This window comes from Chlorocebus sabaeus, chromosome 12, assembly GCF_047675955.1.
Source record: "Chlorocebus sabaeus isolate Y175 chromosome 12, mChlSab1.0.hap1, whole genome shotgun sequence".
NCBI lineage: Eukaryota > Metazoa > Chordata > Mammalia > Primates > Cercopithecidae > Chlorocebus > Chlorocebus sabaeus.
The window spans coordinates 82601349-82626381 of NC_132915.1; the positions used below are offsets into that span (position 1 = coordinate 82601349).

At 36.4% G+C, this 25033-nt stretch overlaps 1 protein-coding gene across 3 annotated transcripts in view; it reads left to right on the top strand.

The window, feature by feature from the left end:
• The window catches only part of KIAA1958 (KIAA1958 ortholog), a 167395-nt gene that overhangs the window by 117368 nt on the left and 24994 nt on the right, over positions 1 to 25033 (top strand). The window contains exon 3 of one of the 3 annotated variants that reach the window (XM_073021854.1): positions 11443 to 23413. The exons of 1 other annotated variant lie outside the window; for it this stretch is intronic. In XM_073021854.1, the coding sequence (XP_072877955.1) occupies positions 11443 to 12488 (1046 nt within the window). In that variant the 3' untranslated portion in view covers positions 12489 to 23413. Of the gene's footprint in view, positions 1 to 11442; positions 23414 to 25033 lie in introns of those variants that run through there. One more of the 3 variants, XM_073021855.1, reaches the window with a different exon arrangement.

A 25033-nucleotide genomic window follows, 5' to 3' on the forward strand; every position in this document is an offset into this window, starting at 1 on the left:
ATAGGAGGCAGATCGGAGTGAAGAAACACCTATACACTTGCCATCTTTGAGGGAAGTGCTCTGCCGGTGAGACAAGGCAATGGAGAGATACTTGAATTTATGGCTTGAAAGGATATACTCTGTACCAGAAAAAAAGACTAATGTACAATGATCAGCACTGAGACATTTCCTAGTAAAGTTATTGCCCCCCATAGATAAAAAGATATTCATTTAGATATCCAAGACGAAAAAAAAAAAAAAAAAGAAGGCAAAGGCAATCCAGAGACCTGTAAAGGTGGAAGATAATGCTGACCATTGACTTTTCTAAGACAGCATCGAATTCTAAAAGACATCGAACAATGCCACTGATGTTTGGGGTTCTGGGACAGTGAGTATGAGTGGGGAATTTTGAACCTAATCAAACTGTTGCTCAGTTATAAAAGCAATAAAAGTGTAAAGATGTTCTTAAGAATTCAGGACCTCAGGAAAACAGTTTTCATAAATACTTTTTGAATTAGCTATTAGAGGAAAAAATTAGCCAACTGAGAGATGGAGACTGGCAAAACACTTGTGGTAAGCTTTGATTCTCTCCATTTAATTACAAGACTGAGACCAAAATGTGGGAATTATGGTTAAAACAGTATTTTAAATTATTTCTAACTATAGTAATTATTTTAAACCATGACAATGAAGAAATATATAATTGTTAAAAGTTGGGAGGGTAGTAAGTGGGAAATGGTATAAAACAAGTTTCAAAAGATATTAAAGTAATAATCAAACTGATAGGGTTTATAAACCTTTGATGGTATATAGGTAACATTAGATAAACTAAATAATATAATTAAAAACTAACACATAGACCAAGAAAAATAACATAATAGAAAATGATTAGTTAGAGACAGAAAAGGAAGCATATGGTATATTAATGTTGACATTATTTGTAGTGGAGTATCAAAATATGCTGTATAAAAATAGATAATTTGGCCAGGTGTGGTGGTGCACGCCTGTAATCCCAGCACTGTGGGAGACCAGTGCAGGTGGATCACTTGAGCTCAGGAGTTCAAGACCAGCCTGGGCAACATGGCAAAACCATTATCTCTACCAAAAATGCAAAAAGTTAACCAGGCGTGGTGGCGCACGCCTGTGGTCCCAGCTACTTGGGAGGCTAAGGTGGGAGGATCGCTTGAGCCCTGGAGGTGGAGGTTGCAGTGAGCCGAGATCAAGAGGATTTAAGCTGAGTGGGGTGGCATGCACCTGTAGTCCCACCTACTCAGGAGGCTGAGGCAGGAAGATTGCTTGAGCCCAGGGTTCAAGGCCAGCCTGGGCAATGTAGCAAGAGTTCCTTCCTCCTCAGAAAAAAAAGAGAAGAAAGAGGATTTATGATATGATGCAAAGTTATAACAACAGTGATAACACTAGAAAAATTTACAGTAGAGTAAAAACTGGAAAAAGTTTCTTTACTCTTAAAAGGAGATACTGAAATAGTCTCTTTTCAGCCTCTGGCTGTTGTTTTTCTGCCTGAGATGAAGCCAACAAAAGGCAGAGGATTCGGCCAACAGAAAGAGGAGCTGAGCAAGAGCCCTGATGCAGCAATGAAAACAGAGAGCTTGACATATATTCACACATATCTCATATATATTCATATAATCACAATATAACTATAAACTCGGTAGAGACTCTCAGATTGGATCACAAGCCGAAACCCAACTATATGCTGTGCAGGTAACTGCTATCAAATGATACATACATTTCTGAAAACAGTTGACACTAAAAAATAACGGAACTGGCCGGGCACGGTGGCTCCTGCCTATAATCCCAGCACTTTGGGAGGCCGAGGCAGGCAGATCACAAGGTCAGGAGATCGAGACCATCCTGGCTAACATGGTGAAACCCCATCTCTACTAAAAAAAAATACAAAAAATTAGCCGGGCCTGGTGGCAGGTGCCTGTAGTCCCAGCTACTCGGGAGGCTGAGGCAGGAGAATGGTGTGAACCCGGCAGGCGGAGCTTGCAGTGAGATGAAATCGTGCCACTGCACTCCAGCCTGGAGACAGAGCGAGGCTCTGTCTCCAAAAAAAAAAAAAAAAACGGAGCTATGGGGCAGACTACTCAAAGTCTATGTAACTTTATGATCAGATAACTAACAAAGCTAATTCTAATAAAATACTAGTATAGTTTAAAGGACATGATAAATTTTTAATAAGCGTGTCAGTAAATATAGGAATTTTCTGTAAAAAATTTTAAGGTGAAGTTATGTGACTAGAAAAGGATGTAAGGAAAATTGAAACTTGACTTACAGAGGCAAGTGCAAAATGCACAGAGATTGGGAAACATATATATGTAATTTTTGTTTTTTGAGATAGGGTCTCACTTTGGTACTCAAGCTGGAGTGCAAGTGGCATGATCGTGACTCACTACAGTGTCAACCTCCTAGGCTCAAGGGATTCGCCTACCTTAATCTCTCAAGTATCTGGGACTACAGGCATGCACCACCACACCCAGCGAATTTTTAAATTTCTGGTAAAGACCAGGTCTCACTGTGTTGCCCAGCCTGATCTCCAACTCCTGGGGTCAAGCCATCCTCCCGCCTCAGCCTCCCAAAGTGCTGGGATTACAAGCATGAGCCTCCTTGCCTGGCCGGAAAACCCACACATTAAATGACCAAATTGAGCCAAGGAGAACAAAGGTGGAGAGAATGGACATCTTGTATAATACACTATTCTTCCACAGTGTGTTACCTTCTGCTGTGTTGGAACATTGGTGAAAAATCTGAGTAAAATGTCCAAAGTAGAAAATAGTTGGAATAATGGTTCAGAACACAATGAAGCAAAATTAGACATTTTTAACAAAATTAGGAAATAAAATGAACCTACCTCCTGGAAATGTTATAACACTAAAATTTTTTTATTCAAAAGTTTTTATTATGGAATCAGTAATGGATAGTAACTAGATACAAATAATGATGAGAATAATAGCATTATATAGCAAGATCTAGAGATGCAGATAAACCAGTACTCAGAGGAAATTTATATACATAAAAACTTTTATTAATATAAACAAGTAGGGAAAGAAATTAAGCATCCAATTCAAGAAGTTAGAAAAAAAGACTTAAAGCAGAAGGAAAGACAATTAACAAAAACAGAGTATTAGAAAAAAGTAGAACCAATGAAAAAATATCCAAAATCTAAATTTTTGAAAACACTAATAAGGGAAACTGGCAGATAACCAAAAGGGGTATGGAGGAGAGATTAGGAAGAGGAAGCATAGATATAGAAGACAATAAATGAAAATAAGAAATAATCACGAGCCCCCCCCAATTAAAATTATCATAAGACATTATTATGTACAACTCTATGCAAGCTTGGAAGAAGTAGGTGATTTTCTAGAAACTGTAAATGAACAAAGAGCTAAGCCTCCTCTCCTCACAACCCCTCCAGCACACATACACAGAGCATCAGACCTGGATGGTTCCACATGTGAATTCTACCGGAATTTCAAGTATAGTTAATACTTTCAAATCATTTTCTTATGCCAGCAGAGCCGTGATAGTAATACATAACAGAAATAACATAAAATAGACAAAATTTGCTTATGAATACCAATGCAGAAATACTAAATAAAATATTAACCTGCAGAATTCAACAGCGTATTAAAGGAATATACCACAAGCAAGTGGGATTCATAAGACATTAAATAATGCTTCTATATTAGGAAATCTTTTAATAGAGCAAAAGAAAAATTGTATCATCTCCATAGATGCTGAAAACCCATTTGGTAAAATTTAACATGAATTTTTTATTTTAAGAAATGCCTTATTAAAATATGAATAGGAAATTATTTAATAAGTCTTAAATAGATCCATATCAGTATATCTGTATCATTTAACCCCAAAGTTATCATTATTCTTTTTTTTTTTTTTTTTTTTTTTTTTGGAGACAGAGTCTCGCTGTGTCGCCCAGGCTGGAGTGCAGTGGCCGGATCTCAGCTCACTGCAAGCTCCGCCTCCCGGGTTCACGCCATTCTCCTGCCTCAGCCTCCCGAGTAGCTGGGACCACAGACGCCCGCCACCTCGCCCGGCTAGTTTTTTTGTATTTTTTAGTAGAGACGGGGTTTCACCGTGTTAGCCAGGATGGTCTCGATCTCCTGACCTCGTGATCCGCCCGTCTCGGCCTCCCAAAGTGCTGAGATTACAGGCGTGAGCCACCGCGCCCGGCCTCATTATTCTTTAAAGTAAAACGCTGGGAGATTTTCTCTTTAATATCAGTAATGAGCCACAACCTATCACTGTTGTTTAACATGTTCTAGAGGTACCTGTTTTGGAAGTGCTTAGAAAACAAAAGGCTATATGGAGCATAAAAATGGAAAAGAAGTGATAAAGTTACCAGTTTTGCAAATGATGTATACTTGGAATGCTTGGATTGTATACTTGCAGAACCTGAGATTATCAACTAAAAATCTTGGGTAGTTAGTTGGGTACAATATAAATATACAATAGTTAATAACCTTATATACAATTAACAGAAAATAAACTGAAAAATTTGGATTTGCAGTAAGAATAGCACTACAGAAAATACCCAGGAATAAATAAATCTAACAAAACTCTTTAAGATTAAAAAAAAGGTGGGGTGGGGAGAAAATCAAAAAGCTACTTGGGAGATGCAAAAGATATGAAAAATAAATAATACAGCAATAATCTATTCTTATAGAGGAAGATTCCCAATCATAAATATGTCAGGTTTTCTTAAAGTTAGTATATATTTAATTTTATCAATGCAAATACCAACAGGATTTTTTAAATGATAGGAGCTGATTCTAAAGCTTATTTGTTATACAAAAGTTTTAAAATGTCCTGGAATGTTTTGAAATAAGAGTAAGGAGGAGATTGAATAGGCTTGTCAATTACTAAGACAAATTTTTATGATACCTAATTTTAAATAGTAGTATACTTTGCCCTAATAAGGATACCAGTTAATGGAATAGAATTAAAGATTCAGAATAGACCCAAATACATTTAGGAATTTAGCATATGATAAAGATGCCATCAGAGTGATGAAAAAATAAGTCACAATGACAAAGATAAATGAAAAAAATATATATATTTTGTATATATTATAGACAAAAGGTTAAATATATATTTAAAATGCTTAATAATATGTAAATAATAGATATTAAGAATTTAGACTTTTTAGGCAGGGTGTCTCACACCTGTAATCCCAATGCTTTGGGAGGCTGAGGCTGAAGAATTGCTTGAGCCCAGGAGTTTGAGACCAGCCTGGACAACATCGTGAGACCCCCATCTCTAACAACAACAACAAAAACACATTTTTTTTAATTAGTCAGGTGTGGTGGTGTGTGTCTGTAGGCCCAGCTATATCGGAGAGACAAGGCTGCAGTGAGCTGTGATTACATCACTGCGTGCCAGCCTGGGTTGCAGAGTGAGACCCTGTCTCAAACAAATTTTGCTTTAATGAATTAAGACTAAATATGAATACAAATATTCTTAAATATGTCTAGAGCTCCTATAAATCGATATTTTAAAAAGAAAATGGACAGATGACAAAATTCACAGAAAATGAGAAAATACAGATAACTAGTATGTACTTGAAAAAGTGTTAAATCTTCTAAAAGAAATGCAAAATAAATAAAATCATAATGTGTATTACAATTAAATAAGCAAAGATGAAGAGGTTTGATAATGTATCTGGGAAGGTGTGATTGAAGCAGCACTCTTATATCTTACCATGGGAGTATAAGTTAGTTCAACATATGTGCAGGGCAGTAGCAATATAGCAGTTCCACTCTTGGAAATTGATTCTATAAATATACTTGCCCATGCATGGGAAACATTCTGTCTACAAGGATACCCATTGCAGTGTTGTTTGTAATAGCAGCAGAATGCAAATAATGCAAATGCCTAACTGTAGGGAGTTAGGAAACCGGAAAAATATATATACAAGATATACCAGAAATAGATATATATAACAAATATATATACCAAAAATAGATATACCAGAATAGAATGCAGCTATTAGAAAGATTAAGGTGACTGTATACAGAATGATATGGTGTTATCTCCAATATATAATGGTAAGAAGCAGAGTATAGAATAGGGTTTATAGTATATTCCTCCCCCCACCCCCATTTTAAAAGGAAAAGAATAAGAAATACAGAATCTTGAAAATCATATGTAATCAGTTGGTAACATTGGTTGTTGTGAAGAGGGAAACTTGGTAACAAAGGGTTGAGATGAGCAGGTGCCTTACTTTTACTCTACCCATTTGTAGCTTTTAGAAACTGTCCTATATGCTTGTATTGCCTGTTCAAATTTTATTAATTAATTAAAATCAAATGGATCATGATCCATACTGAAAAAAATCTTAATTTCTATTTCAGAACATATAGGTGGATATTTTGGTAAATGGCAGATCAAAATGCACAAGTCAGTTCTAGGTGGATGGCACATCAAAATGTGAACAGTGAAACAGTAAACTTTTGGAAGAAATGGAAAATGTTTCATAACCTTGAAATAAGCAAAATGTCTTCAACAGGAGGCAAAAAGCATGAATCATAAGGGAAATAAATTGATAAATTGGACTATATAAGATTAGGAATTCTTGTTTGTTAAAAGATACCATGAAAAATGAAAAGGCAAGCCACAGATTGGAGAAGATATTTGCAATAAATATAACAAACATTCATTTCTAGAATATGTTAAAAACCTCCTACCAACAGAAAAAAAGCAGACAATCCAGTAGATAAATGGGCAAAATATTTGAACGGGCATTTCACAAAAGAGGATATCCAAATGAAAATTAAAACCATAGTGGAGCACCTCTACATGCCCAGAATGGTTAAAGTAAGAAAGATTAACAGTGTTTGGTGTTGCTGAAGATAATGGAGCACCTTTTCCTCATGGTGGGGAAAGTAAATTGATATGACCACTTTGGCAAATTGTCTTTGGTATTATGGCTGGACACATGATTTCCTGTGACCCAGCAATTCCACTCCTACGTATATACCCAAGAGAGATGCATGCACATGATCACCAAGAGGCATCCACTAGAATGCTATGGCAGTTTTATTGGAAATAGCCAAAAACTGAAAACTAATCCAAGAGAGATGCATGCACATGATCACCAAGAGGCATCCACTAGAATGTTATGGCAGTTTTATTGGAAATAGCCAAAAACTGAAAACTAATAGAATGCAATATCCAGTAGAATGGAAAAATAAATTATAATATATTCACACAATGGAGTGTTGTGCAGCAATGAGGATAAATTATCTACAAATACACAACAATATGGATGAAGTTCACAAACCATAATGGTGAGCAAAAGAAGCCAGACACAAAAGAGCTTACCTTCTAGGAGTCCATTCATATGTGTTACAGTAATAGGCCAAACAAAACTATGATGTTTCAAGTCAGGATAGCAGGTTTTCTTGGTGAGAGCAAGTGACTGGAAGAAGAGGACATGAAAAAGACTTCTGGGGTGCTGGTGATGTTCTTTTTCTTGATCTGGGCACTGGATTCACAGGTGTATTCAATTTGTGAAAATTAATCACCATGCACTTAATGACTAGTCTATTTCATTGTATGTGTGTTACACCTATTAAAAAGTTTTTAAAAGGAATGGATCAGAAAAAATTCTAAAACTAGAGGTAAATGCAAGACAGTTGTAATAGTTATGTATTTTATTGTCAGTCTTCTCTGGTCTTACTTGATTTTGTTATTAACTAAAAATCTTATTCCTATTAACTTTAAAACTGTTTCCTTCCCTCTTACTCATGTAAAATCAGCGATGGTGTCTTTACCCTTCCAACCACCTCATGTGGCTCATTCTATGCTGTTAGGAAAGCATGGAACAAAGCAGAGTATAGAATAGGGTTTATAGTATATTCCTCCCCCACCCCCATTTTAAAAGGAAAAGAATAAGAAATATAGAATCTTGAAAATTATATATAATCAATTGGTAACATTGGTTGTTGTGAAGAGGGAAACTTGGTAACAAAGGGTTGAGATGAGCAGGTGCCTTACTTCAACAGGAGGCAAAAAGCATGAATCATAAGGGCAATAAATTGATAAATTGGACTATATAAGATTAGGAATTATTGTTTATTAAAAGATGCCATAAAAAAAGAAAAGGCAAGCCACAGATTGGAGAAGATATTTGCAATAAATATAACAAACATTCATTTCTAGAATATGTTAAAAACCTTCTACAAACAGAAAAAAAGCAGACAACATCACACTGTGTGATGTTTGTCTTTAGTTTTATTTTCCTGCAGGTGAAATGGCTGTTTGTCAACTAAGATTGAGGCCCAATAGAAAGGAAGGGAAGGCTTGAAAACAAGGCTTGACTGAGGATGAATTGAACAGGTGTAAATGTGTCAGTCATCTTCATGTGTGTTAGCATGGTGCTGAAATGCAGAGGAGATACAGAAGTAGGAGAGCTTCACCCAGGGGACTGTGGCAGGTGATGACATCCACACCAGCATTCTGGACCCTTCTGTGGTTGTCTTCACCAGTTTCACTAATAGCAGACTGACTAATGCTGCTTAATTAAATCCAACAGACTTAAACTTTTTTGCTCACATATATCTTAAAAGAACTTAGAATATTCTTTACCACTCACTTTTAAATTGACATCCAAAGGTTTTTCAACATGTTTCAATTTTGTAATAAAGGAGGTAGGAAATAGATGAATATTTTATAAAATGAAGAGGAGGAGGCCGGGCATGGTGGCTCATGCCTGTAATCCCAGCACTTTGGGAGGCCAAGGTGAGCAGATCACCTGAGGTCAGGAGTTCAAGACCAGCCTGGCCAACATGGTGAAATCCTATCTCTACAAAAATACAAAAATTAGCCAGGCATGATGGCGGGTGCCTGTAATCCCAGCTACTTGAGAGACTGAGGCAGGAGAATCACTTGAATCCAGGAGACGGAGGTTGCAGTGAGCCAAGATTATACCATTGCACTCCAGCCTGGGTGACAGAGCAAGGCCCCGTCTCAAAAATAAATAAATAAATAAAAAGAGGAGGAGCAACTGTAACTAGAATCAGTATTTCATGATATGATTTGATAATATTAAATACCTTGTGAATAAAAAGCACACTGAATCATCTGAAAGAAATTAATAAAATTTTAAGCTGCTACTTTATCTTGAGCTTTTTGGTAGTTCTGCAGAATATTCTAGTTCTAGTTAGAAGAATCAACCTCACTAATATATAACCGCTTCATATGTCCTAAATTCAGAACACCCCACTTCAGGCCCCAAACACTGTTTCTAATGGTACATTTCACCTTTGTCAAAATATCCATAAGACAGGAGATGCTATGGATTTAATTATTTAAAGACAGGAAATGCTAATGGGTAGAAGTCAAAAGTCTTTTGACTTTGAGGAACCAAACAAAATTTATAAATCAATATACCCCAGAATATGTACCATAGTAGGTTTGGGATGGCACCATGTACAGACTCAGTCTACATCTCAGACAAATTTTTTAAAAGATCCCATGTGAAAGTTGAGAACCTGGAAATTTTTCTCCTAAAGTTGTCTGTGACTGTTTATTTCTTAGAAAATCTTTGTTTGAAGTTAGAAGACTGCTGTGACAGATATTTGAACAAGTAGCCAAGAAAAACAGATGTGCTGGCCCTTTTGGCTTTCCATGTAAACAGTCAAGGAAGACAGCATGGCAAATGGTTACATTCAACCTGTGGCTTCCATGTTTTTGATGGAAAGATAAATACCTTTATTGTTAATAAACAATTTCAACTGGAAGAAAATAGCATGACTAAAAGTTAAGTGTGTTGAAGCATAAAAGTTACTTTTGTATATTTGAATTTGGAAATGTGATCCCTCAAAAATGTTCTTATAAAAATAGCTAACTTGTTTAGTGAATGTTTAGTTTATATCATTTTGTAAAGTTATGTGGATTTTGGCAATTATGCCTTATGGTTGTCTTTTTAAAATAACATGGCTATTCATATATATGTATAGTAATACACAAAGTAGTGTGTAAATAAAATTCAGTTTATTAGGAATTTTATCATTGGATGTAATAATTACAAAGACTTCCACTAAGCAACCTTACAAGTTAATATAGTTTTTCTAGATGACATAATTAAGGTAAACAAAATACTTTTACCTTATACTTTAGGAATCAGAAATTACATATTTTATGTTGTTTGAAATTAACCTCTGTGTTTGCCTCTCAGCAGTCAATAGAGTAGCTTGTTTTTTTTTAATTGTATGCTTTCTTTAGGGTTTCTTTTGAGTTTCACCAGTCCATGTCTAACAAAATAGTGATAATTTTTAACAAAATGTTTTATTGTTAATGTTAAGATCCTAAATTAAATTACATTTTACTGAAATGAAACCATGTAAATGATGTAATTGAACTTAACTATTATTTAAAAATTGGTGAAAATAGAGTAAGATTTCCTGCCTAGGACACAAGCACTAGAACTTTGTTTCTCAAAATGTGTTCTTTCAAACCTCATCATGAACATAGAGATGCTGGTTAAGATACAGATTCCTACACCTCCTACGTGGTAATCTGCATTTTGATCAAGCATCCTGGATGATTCTGAAGTGCAGGAATCTGTGAAGACAGCTATTCTAGGGCAGCATTACTTAATCATGGATGATCCAAAACAGAAAGAGGCACCTCAAGTCCTTTTTTAGCAGAGTCCAAATAATAAAGTAATAAAAAGAAACAATGGGTCCTGGAGACATACGCCTTCTTTACATCTTGACTATGATAGCCTAATTCAAATGTAACTGTCCTGTCTTTGTAGCTACGACATTTTATCCTCATTACCCTCCAAAATACCAAATATTTCCATTCATCACTTATTACAAATGCCCTGAAATTACATGCAGAATGCTTATAAAGTATGTTTACCTGAATTGCTATAGAAGAACAAGTATTTAATTAAGTGCCATAAAAAATTTGCTTTGTCATTTTTAAATACAGATTTTTAGTGATGCATTAAAATAACAAATACAGATATTTTAGTTTAATTCAGTAAAATGGAACCAGTACAACCTGTGTTTTCACAAATGAAGTGATTCAGAATGGGTTTGTCAGCACTAATGGGGCCTTTGCACGCAGAAGTAGGATAAATAGCACATTTCTGTCCCACATTTTTCCTAAAACGAAGGCTGTCTCTAATCTCTCTCTTTCCACAAACCTTCATGCACTAAACTGTGTGCCAGTGACATAGGAAGCTCATTTTGCTTGTAATGGGCGATATGCTTGTCTAGTAGATCATTTGTGAAACCGAAGTTGGCTATTATAACGTGACAGGTATGTAAATAACATTTATCAGTGATCTCTGTAAAATCGATTCTTCCTTTCCCTTGTCATTATAAAAGGAAACTTTATTTCAGAGTAGAAAGTGCATTGTCTGAACTCATCAACACCCTCTCTATCCTTCCCCCCCCCAATTTGTTGCAGACCAGGATGAAAGAGCAGCTGAGCTCAGCAGGGAGCAGAACGAGAAAACCATCCGGAGCACGCAGACCGCGCTCCGCAATTTCCGTGAGTTCCTCATCTCCAAGTATCCTTCTGAAACAAGAGAGATTTATGTCATCCCTTGCAAGGAGTTGGATGCCTACCTTGCCTCTTTCTTTGTTGATGCCAGGCAGAAGGATGGGTCCGAATACGAACCCAACAGCTTGGCCAATTACCAGTGTGGGCTTGAAAGGTACCTAAAGGAACACAGGTATGGCTACAGCATCACCAGGGATAAGGAATTCAAGCGTTCCCAAGAGGCCCTGAAGCAGAAGCAAATTGAACTCCGCTGTAAAGGAAAAGGAAATAAGCCACACAAGTCCATGAAGCTCACCTTTGCTGACGAGCTCATCCTGCGGAAAAGGGGACTACTAAGCCGATATAATCCCGAGGGTTTGCTCAACTTAGTCTGGCTCAACAACACAAAAGCTTTTGGGCATTGCACAGGCTTCCATGGATCTACCTTAAAATGGGGTGATATCCGGCTCCGGGTAACAGAGACGGGTCTGGAGTACTTGGAGTGGATGGGTCAGGATACAGGAGACCTGAATGCCAAAACCAAGAGAGGGGGGACAGACTCCCGTGTGTATGCCACCCAGCACGCCCCACAGACCTGCCCTGTCCAGGACTATAAGGAGTATGCCCAGCGGCGGCCTCCCGCCATGCGCTACGAGGATGCCCCTTTCTACTTATCCATCAAGCCAGTCGTTAACTTGGCCGCTCTGCATTGGTACAACTGCCAGGCCCTTGGCAAGAACAAGCTGGCCAAGATGGTGAAGACCATGTGTGAGAAGGGCAACATCCCTGGCAGGAAAACCAACTTCAGTGTGTATCAGAGCTGCAGCACCTTGTCTGAAGCCCAGAGCAACCAGCTGGTGCTGATCTGTAACAATCTGAGCCAGCAGGCTGCCCAGTCAGTGGCCGGCCACTCCAACAATGGCAATTTCATCGTCTCCGCCTCCTATGACTCTTCCTCAGACACCGCCTGACCAGGTGGCTTGAGCAAGACTCCAGTTTGGTTACCATGTCCAGAGAAACTGTGATTATACACCACTTCTCATTCCCCTTCCTGTGCCCTCAGTGTTAATTCACTTTATAAAAATATAAATATATAATATATTTTTCTTTTTACAAATAAGCCAATGGAGATAATTTAGTATTACTAACATAGTATTTATAGGCTTAAGACAAATGTACTTGTGAGTGATCAAATGTAATTACTGTTACAGACTTTACAAAACCTTATGTGGTTCTCAGGCAACACATAGAGAGGGAATTCTGTTTTTTAAAAACTGTCATAAAGGAAATTGAGAGTCATCCTAGACTTACATGCTTGCGTCCTCAACTCCTGCTTTTCCTTCCCACCCCAACTCCCATTTTTTGTCTCCTTAATAAATGGCTTTATTTTTTTATTTTTAAAATTCTATATTAATCAAGAGGAGACATTAGCTTTACTGCTGACACAAAACTGTATTCAGCTAGATCCAGAATATAAAAGTGTTGTATAAGCTCAACATCAAAATAATTTACACCTTCTCTTTTTTAACTTGAGTTTTAACTCCTGTGCCTCATTTTTTACAATGTATGAAAATCTAGATGTTTAGCTAACATCTTTTATTTTGTGGGGGAAAGGGTAGAAGGAGGGAATAAAGGTGCCATTCTTTTTGGGAGCTACATGATTTGAAAATAATATGCAAAGTCTGATATTGTGGCTAAAAAGACTGTTACATAGCTCATTTTAACTATTGTGCTTGAACCTGGAAAGAGTGTTTCTTTTTTTGTCCCTAAGAAATGGGCATAAATGAACTTTGACAAGAAATTTAAACCTACCAAAGCTTTGAAAATGTTGCCAAGCATTAAATTATGTATAAAGAGAAGGTAAAGGGTAGAAAGTCTTATTAAAAATCTAGAAGCAGTAGTCGAGACAACAAAAAAACTCATCCTCTTCAAAGTTTATATTCCCCAAATTACTTACTTAGAAACATTAAACAGTCTCTTTTCTCCTGGGGCAAGGCTGGGTATTTGATTCTGTAATTGAGATCCAAGGAATATAATATTGGCACTCATTTTAGGTAACAATGTTTTGTTACCAGATTTTGCTGAATTCAAAGCATTCTTGAAAATGTGTGAGATTCTTCTATAGTAAATATAAATGCATTTATCTGTGATATCCTGCAATTATTATAATAATTTTGGTTAAACTTTTGTGGCAGTTTTTCCAAGGTCTTTGTTTTCAAGTCTTGAAGCCTGTGGTGAATTATTAGTTAAGATATTTCAAAAATAAAATAAATTTAGACATTAGAGCCACAATAAAGCTGAGCTAGGTCCCTATTCTATATAATCAGCAACACACATAAACCCCAAATCTTGATTGTTTTGTTGGACCTGGGAATTCTATTGGGAAGTATTTGTTCTTCAAGGCAACCTCATAATTCACATTAGCTAGAAAGGTAGGTGGTATTTTGTACATTAATTTAGTGTATAACCAGGACAAATTTCATTCTGAATTGCTTTGCTAAATCATCACAGAGCTGAGCTCTCCCATGGTCAGGGAACTCCTTCCAACACCAAGTCATAAGCACATAAAGACCCGTTCCTCTAAGCTGTGACCTTTCATCTGGCTCGGGAGTGGGAAGTCAGCTGTGGACTTTGTGTGGTGGAATTAACCTCATGTTCATGACTTTTCCTCCGTAGAGAAGCATTCATTTATACATCTAGAAACAAGAAGAGAGGGCAATGTCTTGCTTTATGTTTTTGTATTGGTAATGATGAAAGCTGCCATTTTTGAGCCAGCATGCATGCCAGCACTGTGCTAAGTGACTTACATGCATCACATATGTAAGTCATAGTTACTAATCGTAAAAAAAAAAAAAAAAAAAGGAAAACACAGATAAGGATAAAGAAAACAAAATATATACTCATAAGTCTTCTAGCCAAAGATTACCATTAACATTTTGGCAAATATTTCTTCAGACATATTATAATACTTACATATTTATTTCTGTATACATTATCTTAATCTTTTCAGCAACTTTGAAAAGGTGAGTTATCTTCATTTTATGTTCAGGTCAAGATAAGTCAATTAGGTCATAGCTAAAGAAACGGTAGTCTGTCATTTCACTCCAGAGTTTTTTTCTGTTTATCTTTCTCAGTACCAACTCATAATTAATTTCCAGTGGTTTGAGCCAGAGCTGGGGACACAGTGTCTTAACATCTCTGAAGGATGTCTGATCAAAGGGAATGCTGAGTGATCTTTCATGGTGGCAGCATGTCCTCTAGTCCTCTCCCACACCTATACGTTTGGAGCCACAGAGCCTCTTTCTCCCAGTTCTCTTTACAGAACCTTCCTGTTCTTATTCTATAGCTAGTCCTTATGGCATCAGACAGCTTACTTTAAGGGAACTCTTTAAAAATATATAGTTACTTTTATGTGGTTACCTCTCATATTTAAAAAAAGTTCTCTGTAAAACACTTAAAATGTTATGGTGCATCTAATTTTTAATTGACATAGTTTCTAAATTTTTGATATGTTTCTGACAGCACAGTAAGTTTGCCTTAAGGAAGAAGAGCACTCAGTCTGCACTGAGAAAGCAGAACTAGAAAATGTCAGTTCCCTATCTGTGTTTATTGAGGTACTAAAATGAAAATCTTTGTCCTGCTTAATCATATTGCATCTTCATTTAGAAGAACACAATTAAATTGAGAATGTGAATTATTTTTATTTATTTATATTTTTCTGTGATAAGCCAAATAGGAACATCATGACTTTTAGTTTCAGAAAACTGTTTTCTGAGTAATGACTTGGTAGAAGCATAGCCAAATTACAGTATCTGTCTTTTTTTGTTTGTTTGTTTGTTTCAATAGAGACAGGGTCTTGCTCTGTTGCCCAGGCTTCAGTGCAGAGGTGCAGTCATAGCTCACTGTCAACCTCAAACTCTGGGGCTCAAGAGATCCTCCCGCCTCAGCCTCCCAAATAGCTAGAACTACAAGTGCACACCATCACGCTTGGCTAATTTTTTGTAGAGATGGGGTCTCGCTGTGTTGCCCGGGCTGGTCTCAAACTCCTAGCCTCAAGAGATCCTCCTGCCTTGGCCTCCCAAAGTGCTGGTGTTATCTCTTGGAGTTAATTATATTATGAAAAATCTACAACTACCTCTAAATTTTGTGTTTTCATCTAAATGATACTGAGGAGATAGTACTGCCAGATGCCATTTTTATTATTTGTAATATTAAGAAAAAATCATGTCCATGCTATGGCAGAGGCAGGTGTCAAAATTGCATATATACTTTAGCAAAAAGTCAACAGTCCAGCAGGTGTTCACTACAACTGAATGTGCTGCCTTTTCAGGCAATCCTGTGGCTGAAATAAAGCCATATTTGCAGTGCTTAACTTTATGATCAATGTAATGTCATGTAAGAAACCCTCCAGTGTTCCTCACATAACTGAAAGTTTTGCACTACCTACAACAAAAACACTGAACACTGTCAACATTTGGATGACATAGCTGCATAATTTGGTCTTTGTTTTCATATTCATGTGACTGTTGAAAACCATAGGTGCTAGCTATTAAAAAAAAACAACTAATGTTTGAAAAAATTAGAGATAAGATATTTATTCAAGACAGCTTATTCTAGATTCCATTTGATACGGTTATTAGGGCTGGTCTGAATATGACTTATAAATATATATCAGCAATTTAGGATATTTATAATTATTTTTCCCTATGGCTAAATTTTCCCTATGTTAAATCACTGCCTGTTCTACAAAAGAGTAGTCTGAAAATCTTCTAGCATACATTTGATCTCTTTGGTTTTTCAGTTAGATTACTGTTAGCTGAAACTTTCATAGCATTTACTTGTCTAAATCATATGACTTAGCTTCCAGATGCCATGAAATCAGTGACTTTATTGAGATGAAAATTTGTAGTCAGATCAACAAATATTTATTGAACAGCTAGGGGCCAAACTGGGAGGGGTATAAAGATACATAAAATAGTCCCCGCTCTCAAGGAATTTATAAAAGACATTGTAATAAAAGGTAGTTCATTTTTGAGAGCCCAGCAAAAAACTCTATGCTAATACTATTTTGCATAGTTTTCCAAACTTTGTACTCATGCAATTTATCCATTATTTATTCATTGAATATGTAGGTTTGCTGCAGAATACATAATGCTGCTTTGAGTATTTTCTGGAGAATCTTTCTTAGAGCCTGTTTTAAAATCGATAAAGTGGAGGCATTTCTGTACCGTCCATTGTGTTCATGTAGATGCACATATGCATCGGAATGTGCAGCTCTGTCATCAATGACTATTATCTCTTGAGCACTGATAGTGTGCCATTGTACTGAGTGCTTTATAAGTTGTTTCACTTAATTCTCACAATAGTCCCATTAGGTAAGTATTATTATTTCCCTTTTATAATTGAGGAGATCCAGAGAAGTCAAATGGCTTGCCCATGTCACAGTTAATACGTAAGAGCATCCGTATCTGAAATTAGATCCAGATCCCATTAAGCACTCTCTTTTTCTGCTATAGCTGCATGTTCAAGAAATGATTTGCTGTGCTTCTGTAGACCCTCTGAAGTTATAAATGAAATCCCAGGTGTAATAAAATCATCAATATTAATTCAGCTCCTCATTGATTGAGATCAGTGCCATCAGCAGCACGTTTGTTAGCACAACGTTTTTGAGGCCCCATTACTGTAGTATTTTGAGATGAGATATTAACCAGTTTGTTTACCCTTGGTTACCAGCAGACAGCAGAAGTTTGTGTCACTCTTTAAAAAACACCTAACTTTGTCATGGAGGCAAGTGTGTATATACACAAGGAAGTATATATTTAAGTGATTGTAATTTATTTTTACCCCAGTTAAAGCCAAAACCCCAATTTCAAGAGAGTGCTTTATAATTTAGGCAGGGAAGCGGGAGGGTCTAGGCAGAGGGAATGCCTACAAGCCAATATCGATTGCCATTGACCAGATGCTAAATATGAATCAGAGGTAGACTGTGAACCTATTCAGAGTTTTCCTGGTTTGACTATCTGCAGTTTAATGTGAGACAGACGATGATCTTAATCATCCCTCTTCTGACTGATTTTATCTGTAGGAAAGGTATATTTTGATCCTTATTTCTCTAGCCAAAATAAAGCTGTAATACTAAGCACCTGTAAATAAAAACTCTCCCATATGATAGAAGAAATATATACCTAAGCCTAGGGAGGAAAGTCAAGGGGAATGTGTAATTTCTTGCAGCAAGATATCTTTTAAAGCATTCATTCATTTAAAAATAGTTACAAGTACTGAAAGAATTAGCAAGTTCTCTGTCAGTTTAATGTTTCCCAAATAGAATTCTATTATACAAGTTATGTCTCTGTACATCTACCATATGATATGGTATAGATAGACAGTGATCAGTTAAGAAATGCACACTGGCAAAGGCATCCTCAGTTGTTGTTTAATGCATGGTATTCAGACATTGCTTTCCCTTCCCACTTGCATCTGGTTGAGATGATACTGAGTGCATAGCCTTTCATAAAGCAAAATGATGAAGCTAGGATAATTTTAGAGATCCTTGCTATCAGAACTGGAATAAAGAAATACATCACAGATATCATCCTGTTGGGAGTTGGTGTATTTCTAGTGATATAACAACAGAAAAGAAGAGCTGATACTGATGAAATACCAAGAACTCTACTTTTACTTTTCTAAACAGAAAAGGAAGACATTTAAAATTTCTCATGGTCCAGCCTGTTTGTAAATTGACCAGTTGGGCCTGCCAAAGCTGAGCAAAAACTTGAAAATTATTTTTTTAATGACATTTTAATACACTTGAGTTCTTATGTAAACAATGACTTGTGAGTTAGAACCAGAGTATTAATTAGGTCAGAATCCCTGTTTGATTAGAATATTAATTAGGTCTGAGTATTAATGTAAACCATTGTCTTTGTTGAATTATTAGTCATAGAGGCTAGATCTGGAAAGGACCCAAGAGATCATCTAGCCCAGTGATTTCCATGCTGTGGAGAGTAGGAGTCACCACGACCTCATGTAGGTGGGGAGTGGAGAAGGCAAGGAGATAGAAATAGCCAATACAACACAACCTCAAACAAATTCCCCAGAGGTCTCATGTTTCCTATCCCTTCCCCTCCTTTGAGACTCACTAGACTGACTGAGCTGCTATTACCTCTGGAATGCATCCTTCAGGTGTGCTAGCTGGAAAGTAAAATTGGAAACATCTAATCCACCTTTTTATTTATTATTTTTCGAGACAGGGTCTTGCTGTGTTTACCAGGCTGGAGTGCAGTGGCACAATCAAGACTCACTGCAGTGGCACTGCAGCCTTGAACTCTTGGGCTCAAGCAGTCCTCCCAACCCAACTTCCCGAGTAGCTGGGACTACAGGTTCATATCACCATGCCTGACTAATTTTTAAAAATTTTTTATAGACATGAGATCTCACTGTGTTGCCCAGGCTGGTCTCAAACTCTTGGACTCAAGTGATCCCCCCACCTCAGCCTCCCAAAGTGCTAGGATTACAGGCGTTGACACTGCTCTGGCCTAATCTACCCTTCATTTACAGAAGAGGCAACAGCCCCAGAGAAAGGAGGTGAATGCCGAGGTGTGCACACCTTGTCAGGGTGTGAGCTTTCCCTTGTTGGGGTTAAAGCCAGGACTGGAACCAGGCACCCTGACTTCCTGTCCGTAGGTAGAGTTTAGAGAGGAAAAACAACCCTGTATTTCTACTTCTTGTTTTCCAAATTTTAATTGTTTTTAAAACCCACAGATTTCTCTTAGGAGTAGATTCAAGCTGCCAGGTTCCAATAGGCTGTTTTTGAATGTGACACTTCACTTTTCATTGTGTTGTGTTACATCTTAGTTTTAGCAACTTTTCTTTTTGGAGTTTGATAGGAAAATCTGTAAATGTAATTGTTCTTTGATTCTAATGAACATCTCTCAGCCTACCCCATTTATATTTTGTTTTCAATCATGGAGGTGAGACTACAGTCTTCAAGAATATCAATTCTAGTTATAGATTATGAACAAGAAAGTACATTTTTAATTTGATATTCACTTGGATATTGAGCTACATAGTATATATACTACTGGTTCTGAATACAACCCACAGTATTTTTTAGTCTATGGCAAGTTTTAAAAATCATATTTAAAGTTTTAGGACATATCCTCAGTCAAAAGGATCAAATTTCTATCAACATAATTCAGAAGTTTCTGAAGTAAATTAATTTAGAGATAGTAAAGGGGGAAAATGGTAACTAAGAGGCCTACAGTAAGTAGATGTAGAAATACAAACTTACTTAAATGCAAATTATTTGTATTTCTCATCTTGCTTACTCTTCTGAAAAGGAACTCAAGCATAAATATTTAAACATTTCACAAATTTTTATTTTACAAATCATATTTACCAGATCATAGTTGAAAAAAGTTCAAATTTTAGATGTTTTTTAAAAAGGTACAGTGTGATTTGTCTTTTTATATAATGTTGAATTATGTTAGACTTCTAATGTTTGTCTTGGTATTACACTGGGATTAGACAGCATTTTTACCATTATACATTCATTTCAATAAGAGCTTTGAAAATGCTTTGGCATTGTTTGTGATAAGTAGAATTAGGAAGATATCAGCAATATAGATTCCTAACAGTAATTGTGTATACTGTGTTTTAGTGATTTTTATGTCCATTTATTTTCTGTAATTCTTTTATAAATCCCTTAGTATTCTTCCGCTAGAAATTAATTTATAATTGATTATTTATATTGGATGAAGTAGGAGGTCCATGTTTAGTATTAACCCACTCAGATTAACTTTATCTAACTGAACTTTTATATCTATAATTCATTAGATTGTTACAACTTTTTAAATAGCATTTATAACAAAATAACTTTTGTTTTATAAAACATTTGTTACAAAAAAAAACACCTTGCCAAAAATCATTACGATTTCTATGCATTGTGTAATATTCAGTGATGTTGAGATTTTGCATGTTGTTATAGGTGCTCTTTCATATGTACGTTTGTGGTGTTGATGTGGAGTTGTTAACCACTGCTGCTATCACTTGATCACTTGTTGTAGTTAAACTGAAAAACTGTTAAAAGGCTGTGCCAGTCAACATTTCTATGTGTGACTTAAGTAACTATGTACTTCATTGTTTAATATTTTGAGCCAGCACTTAGTGGCCTCTACAGAAGGAAATATTGTAGTTGTCAAAGTGGTGCCAAACTTGAAAATCTTGTATCATATTTATAATTCCAGGCTAGGTCAACTTTTGGACACTTTCCAAGCTCTTTGAAAGCAGAAAATATTTGCAAAAGAGAAAGAAAGCAAGAACTCTGAATTTTTCTAGTACTCTCTCCTCTAGAATTTTAAACATTTTTTTCTTTTGATACTTGAGTATCTTACAGAAAAATCCAATCGAATGACAATAGAGCAGTAGAATTTCCCTTGATCTGGATATTTTTAGGCTGAATAGTGTAATAGCAGAGGACTATGAGGTGCATACATTATTTTTGTTGGCTATCATGGCTTATTGTTTGAATTTCATTTAATAATATTCAGGCTGGACATGGTGGTTCACACCTGCAATCCCAGCACTTTGGGAGGCTGAGGCGGGCGGATCACCTGAGATCAGGAGTTCGAGGCCAGTCTGGCCAACATGACGAAACCCAGTCTCTTCTAAAAATACAAAAATTAGCTGGGTATGGTGGCTCACACCCGTAATCCCAGCTACTTGGGAGGCTGAGGCAGGAGCATTGCTTGAGCCCGGGAGGTAGAGGTTGTAGTGATCTGAGATCACACCACTGCACTCCAGCCTGGGTGAGGGAGCGAGACTCCAACCCAAAAAAAAAAAAAAGAATATTCAGTAATTTTATTTCCTTTATAAAGAACCATTGAAACCTCACAGTTCCCATTTGTTAACTTTTACATTCAGCATTTACACAGATTTACTTAACATACTTGGTTGCCTTATGGCCATCAGGATTTCTTCATGCCCACCTGTCTGGTACCTGGTGTTTCTGTCTTGCCTCAGCAATTCCAAACAAACTGAAAGTAAAGACAAAATTGTTTCAACAGATTGACTCTACTACACATTGTTAAAATTTAAAATGAGGGAAATACCACTATACTTTTATTTATACTCCTAAAATGAGTGGGGGGAAACTGTTATAACGTGTTAAGAAAAGAAGGCTGCTTCCTGAAGAGCCTTTTTACACCAACATGCCAGAACTCCACACTTGGTGCAGCGTTTCCTTCTTTCAGTGCAATGGGCTTATGATTACAAGATTCCTTTAATAAAGGGGTAGTCTCCTGAATTGTATAGAAACTGTATGTGTGACTGTCAGATACGCAGCAACAGCCAATGCTGTATTTGGACACATTGCTGCTGAAATTACTGAGTTAATTCCAAGACTATTGAAACTAATTCATCAAGGTCCCCACCACCTCTTTGCTTAAAGGAAAACAAAGGCAGATTTTAACTGTGAGCCTTTTCTCTAGAATATGCTGTAGACATTTGCCCCTCCGTGAGGTGATAAAGCAATAAAAATAAATTTAATTATGTGTGGTCTAAAGACGTTCTGCCTTTGTCCATTGGCCTCCAGAGTCACACAAAAGTATTTCTACATCAGAGATTTTCAGGCAGAGCCTTTGTACCAAGAATTCCTTTCATATTTTGGACACCAAAGATTATGGCATGATACATCCTGATGATTAACAATTTAGCAATGGGCACATTTATTTGAGTCCTGCTCTTGGATTTATTTCCCACCTTGGGGTCTTATGTACATTTTGTATTTCTGTCCTGAGGCCTTTTTACCTCGGGCGGTTTTTAAATCAAATACATATATATTTATTAGTTTTCTAATTTATAGAGTTTCCAATTTTTCCCACAATTTTAAATGTTTTCACTGCCAAAGTTAGATGTACATTTGCTAGATTAACTCCATGACCGGTAATAGTTTGTACTTTTTATGTTGTAGTCTGAAAATGTGACTCTAACCCTGTAGGCCTGAAACCTGGTGGGAAAATGATCGAAAGTGTTTTAGATTCAACAGACTTACTACATATGACTTATCTATTAAAATGAAGAACTTTTATGGTTTACTAGAATGAATGCTGTATTCAACTTCAACAAGGTCTTCCATCCTTCTTATAAATCTTAAGAATGCATTTAAGGTTTCTTTCACTTTTACTTTATCCCTTGGAAGTTAATTGGGAATAAAAAGATTTATCAGTTTAGTCACTGTAATTTAGGACCAGGCATCTGCTTAAAAATACAATAACCACAATTAATACTTGGAGAAAATTGTTTCAACAGATCAACTCTGCTATTTGAAAAAATATAGAACTGGTCTTTGAGGATGCATTTACTTTTCCCCAAATTCAATAGATTGTTATTTTTATATATTTTTTCCAGGCACTTGGTTTTTAACTGATTTACATGAAAAAAGCACATGTGCCTGTTTCACTCAAATCATATTTTGAAACTTTTTAAAAGCTGCTAGTCATAGTTTGTGAAAGAGGAGAAAGGTGAATTGAAATAGAGGGAAATTTCTGTTACTGTGTCAAATATGTGACTGATGATTTTGGTCAGATAATCTGCTGCCTGTCAATATTTGTAATAGAATTTTTTGTTAAGAGTACTCTCAGTTTCATCTTTATTTTGCTGCTCACTGATTTTTTACACTAAGATGTTCTCATCTTTGTCAGCTCACTGGTTTTGCTTCATATTTGTCTGTATACTTGTGCTCTAAATAAAAATCTAGTTTTATGTCTAGTTTATTCCATTGTGTGTATGTTTGCCTTTAATGTAGTGTAATTTTCTATTGTTTTTGATATTTGTTGGTACAGCCTAAAACTTATGGAAATAAGAAAGCAATCCAATAAAGTCAGCTAATGAGTGTCAACAGTGTCTCTATAATGAGAGCATGCTTGAGTCACAGTGTTTTGTCTGTATTTGGGCATGATGACCAGTCTTCATCCATTTAATAAATTGTTTTCTGCAAAGCTGGCTGATTTTTGTAGCTACAACAAACAAACCACATTTTGAAAAACATGTTGTCGACCTGGACATTGTGCACTGGCCTCAGGATATACAGTCAGTGCAGATTGAGCCAAGCAGCCCATGTGCAGCGTTTCTAACCACTGACATGGAGGGGAGGCCCTGGAAGGGGAAGCATTGCGCATGTGACTATGCCAACACAGATCATAGGGTAGCAACAATCCTTTAGTATAGGATCTGCAGTTGAATTCATCGTAGGCTGCCTGGAGCCCCAAGCCTGAAAATCCTGTTAACAGAAAAGAAAGCCCCGCTGCAAACAATGAACGCACTTGTTTTTGTGTGGAGCTCTGTTGGCCATTTTTCTTTACCTCCAGTAATCCCCTTGTCAGACACTTCTTAAAATAGGTGCAAAATTATACTAAGCTGAGGCTCGGCACAGTGGCTCATGCCTGTAATTCCAGCACTTTGGGAGGCCAAGGCAAGAGGATCGCTTGAAGCCCGGAGTTTGAGACCAGTCTGGGCAACAAAGGGAGACTCTTTCTATTTTAAAAAATAATTTAAAAAAATTTTTTAATTATACAAAGCTAAGGAGATGCCATGTTCTAAAATTACTTATTTTTAGGAGAATCATTTTGGTCAGATATAATTTTCCATGTACCATTTATTACCTTTGGCACATAGTTCTTTGAGTCAAATAGGAATGGTTCTCCAGAATTATTAAGTTGGTTAACTTCAGACACATTTTTTGTGTCACTAAAATCATTTAATAATGAAAAAACATGTTAAAACATCTGAAAATACAACATCTCTCATACAAAATTACTTTGCAGAAATGCAAATGTTTTTTCATGGCTGAATAGTCCACCAGTCTTTACTCACAGTTGAATATTCCAAATAGAAACAATGACTGTATTTTTGTATGATGATAGATTATATAAATTACAGGTCGTTATACCTTTATATTTTCGTAGTACTTAAACAAGGAGCTCATCTTTAAGTGTGCTTGCAAGTTTTACATTTAAAATGTGACAAATTTTATTTCCTTGCTAGGGAAAGAATATTAGAATTCAAGTTGAGTAATAAGTACAAATCAAATAATGTTTTCCTTTTTAAAAGTCTTATTTATTTTCAATTTATTCATACTTATCTTTTTGAAGAGGATTCGATGTGACTAAAATGGCTAATATGTATGGAAAGTTTAATGTTGGTGATATATCGTCTCAAAAGATAATTTTGAACGCAAACACTGAATTTGATGGCAAACATTTTTAGAGTGAACGTATAAAAAAATGGAAGGCCAGGCATGGTGGCTCATACCTGCAGCCCAGCACTTTGGGAGGCCAAGGCAGTAGGATCACTTGACCTCAGGAGTTCAAGACCAGCCTAGGCAACATAGTGAGACCCCCATCTCTACAAAAAAGTTTAAAATTAGTCTAGTATGGTGGTGCGCACTTGTCCCAGCTGCTAGAGAGGCTGAGGCAAGAGGATCGTTTGAGCCCAGGAAAGGAGATAGGGGATGCAGCAA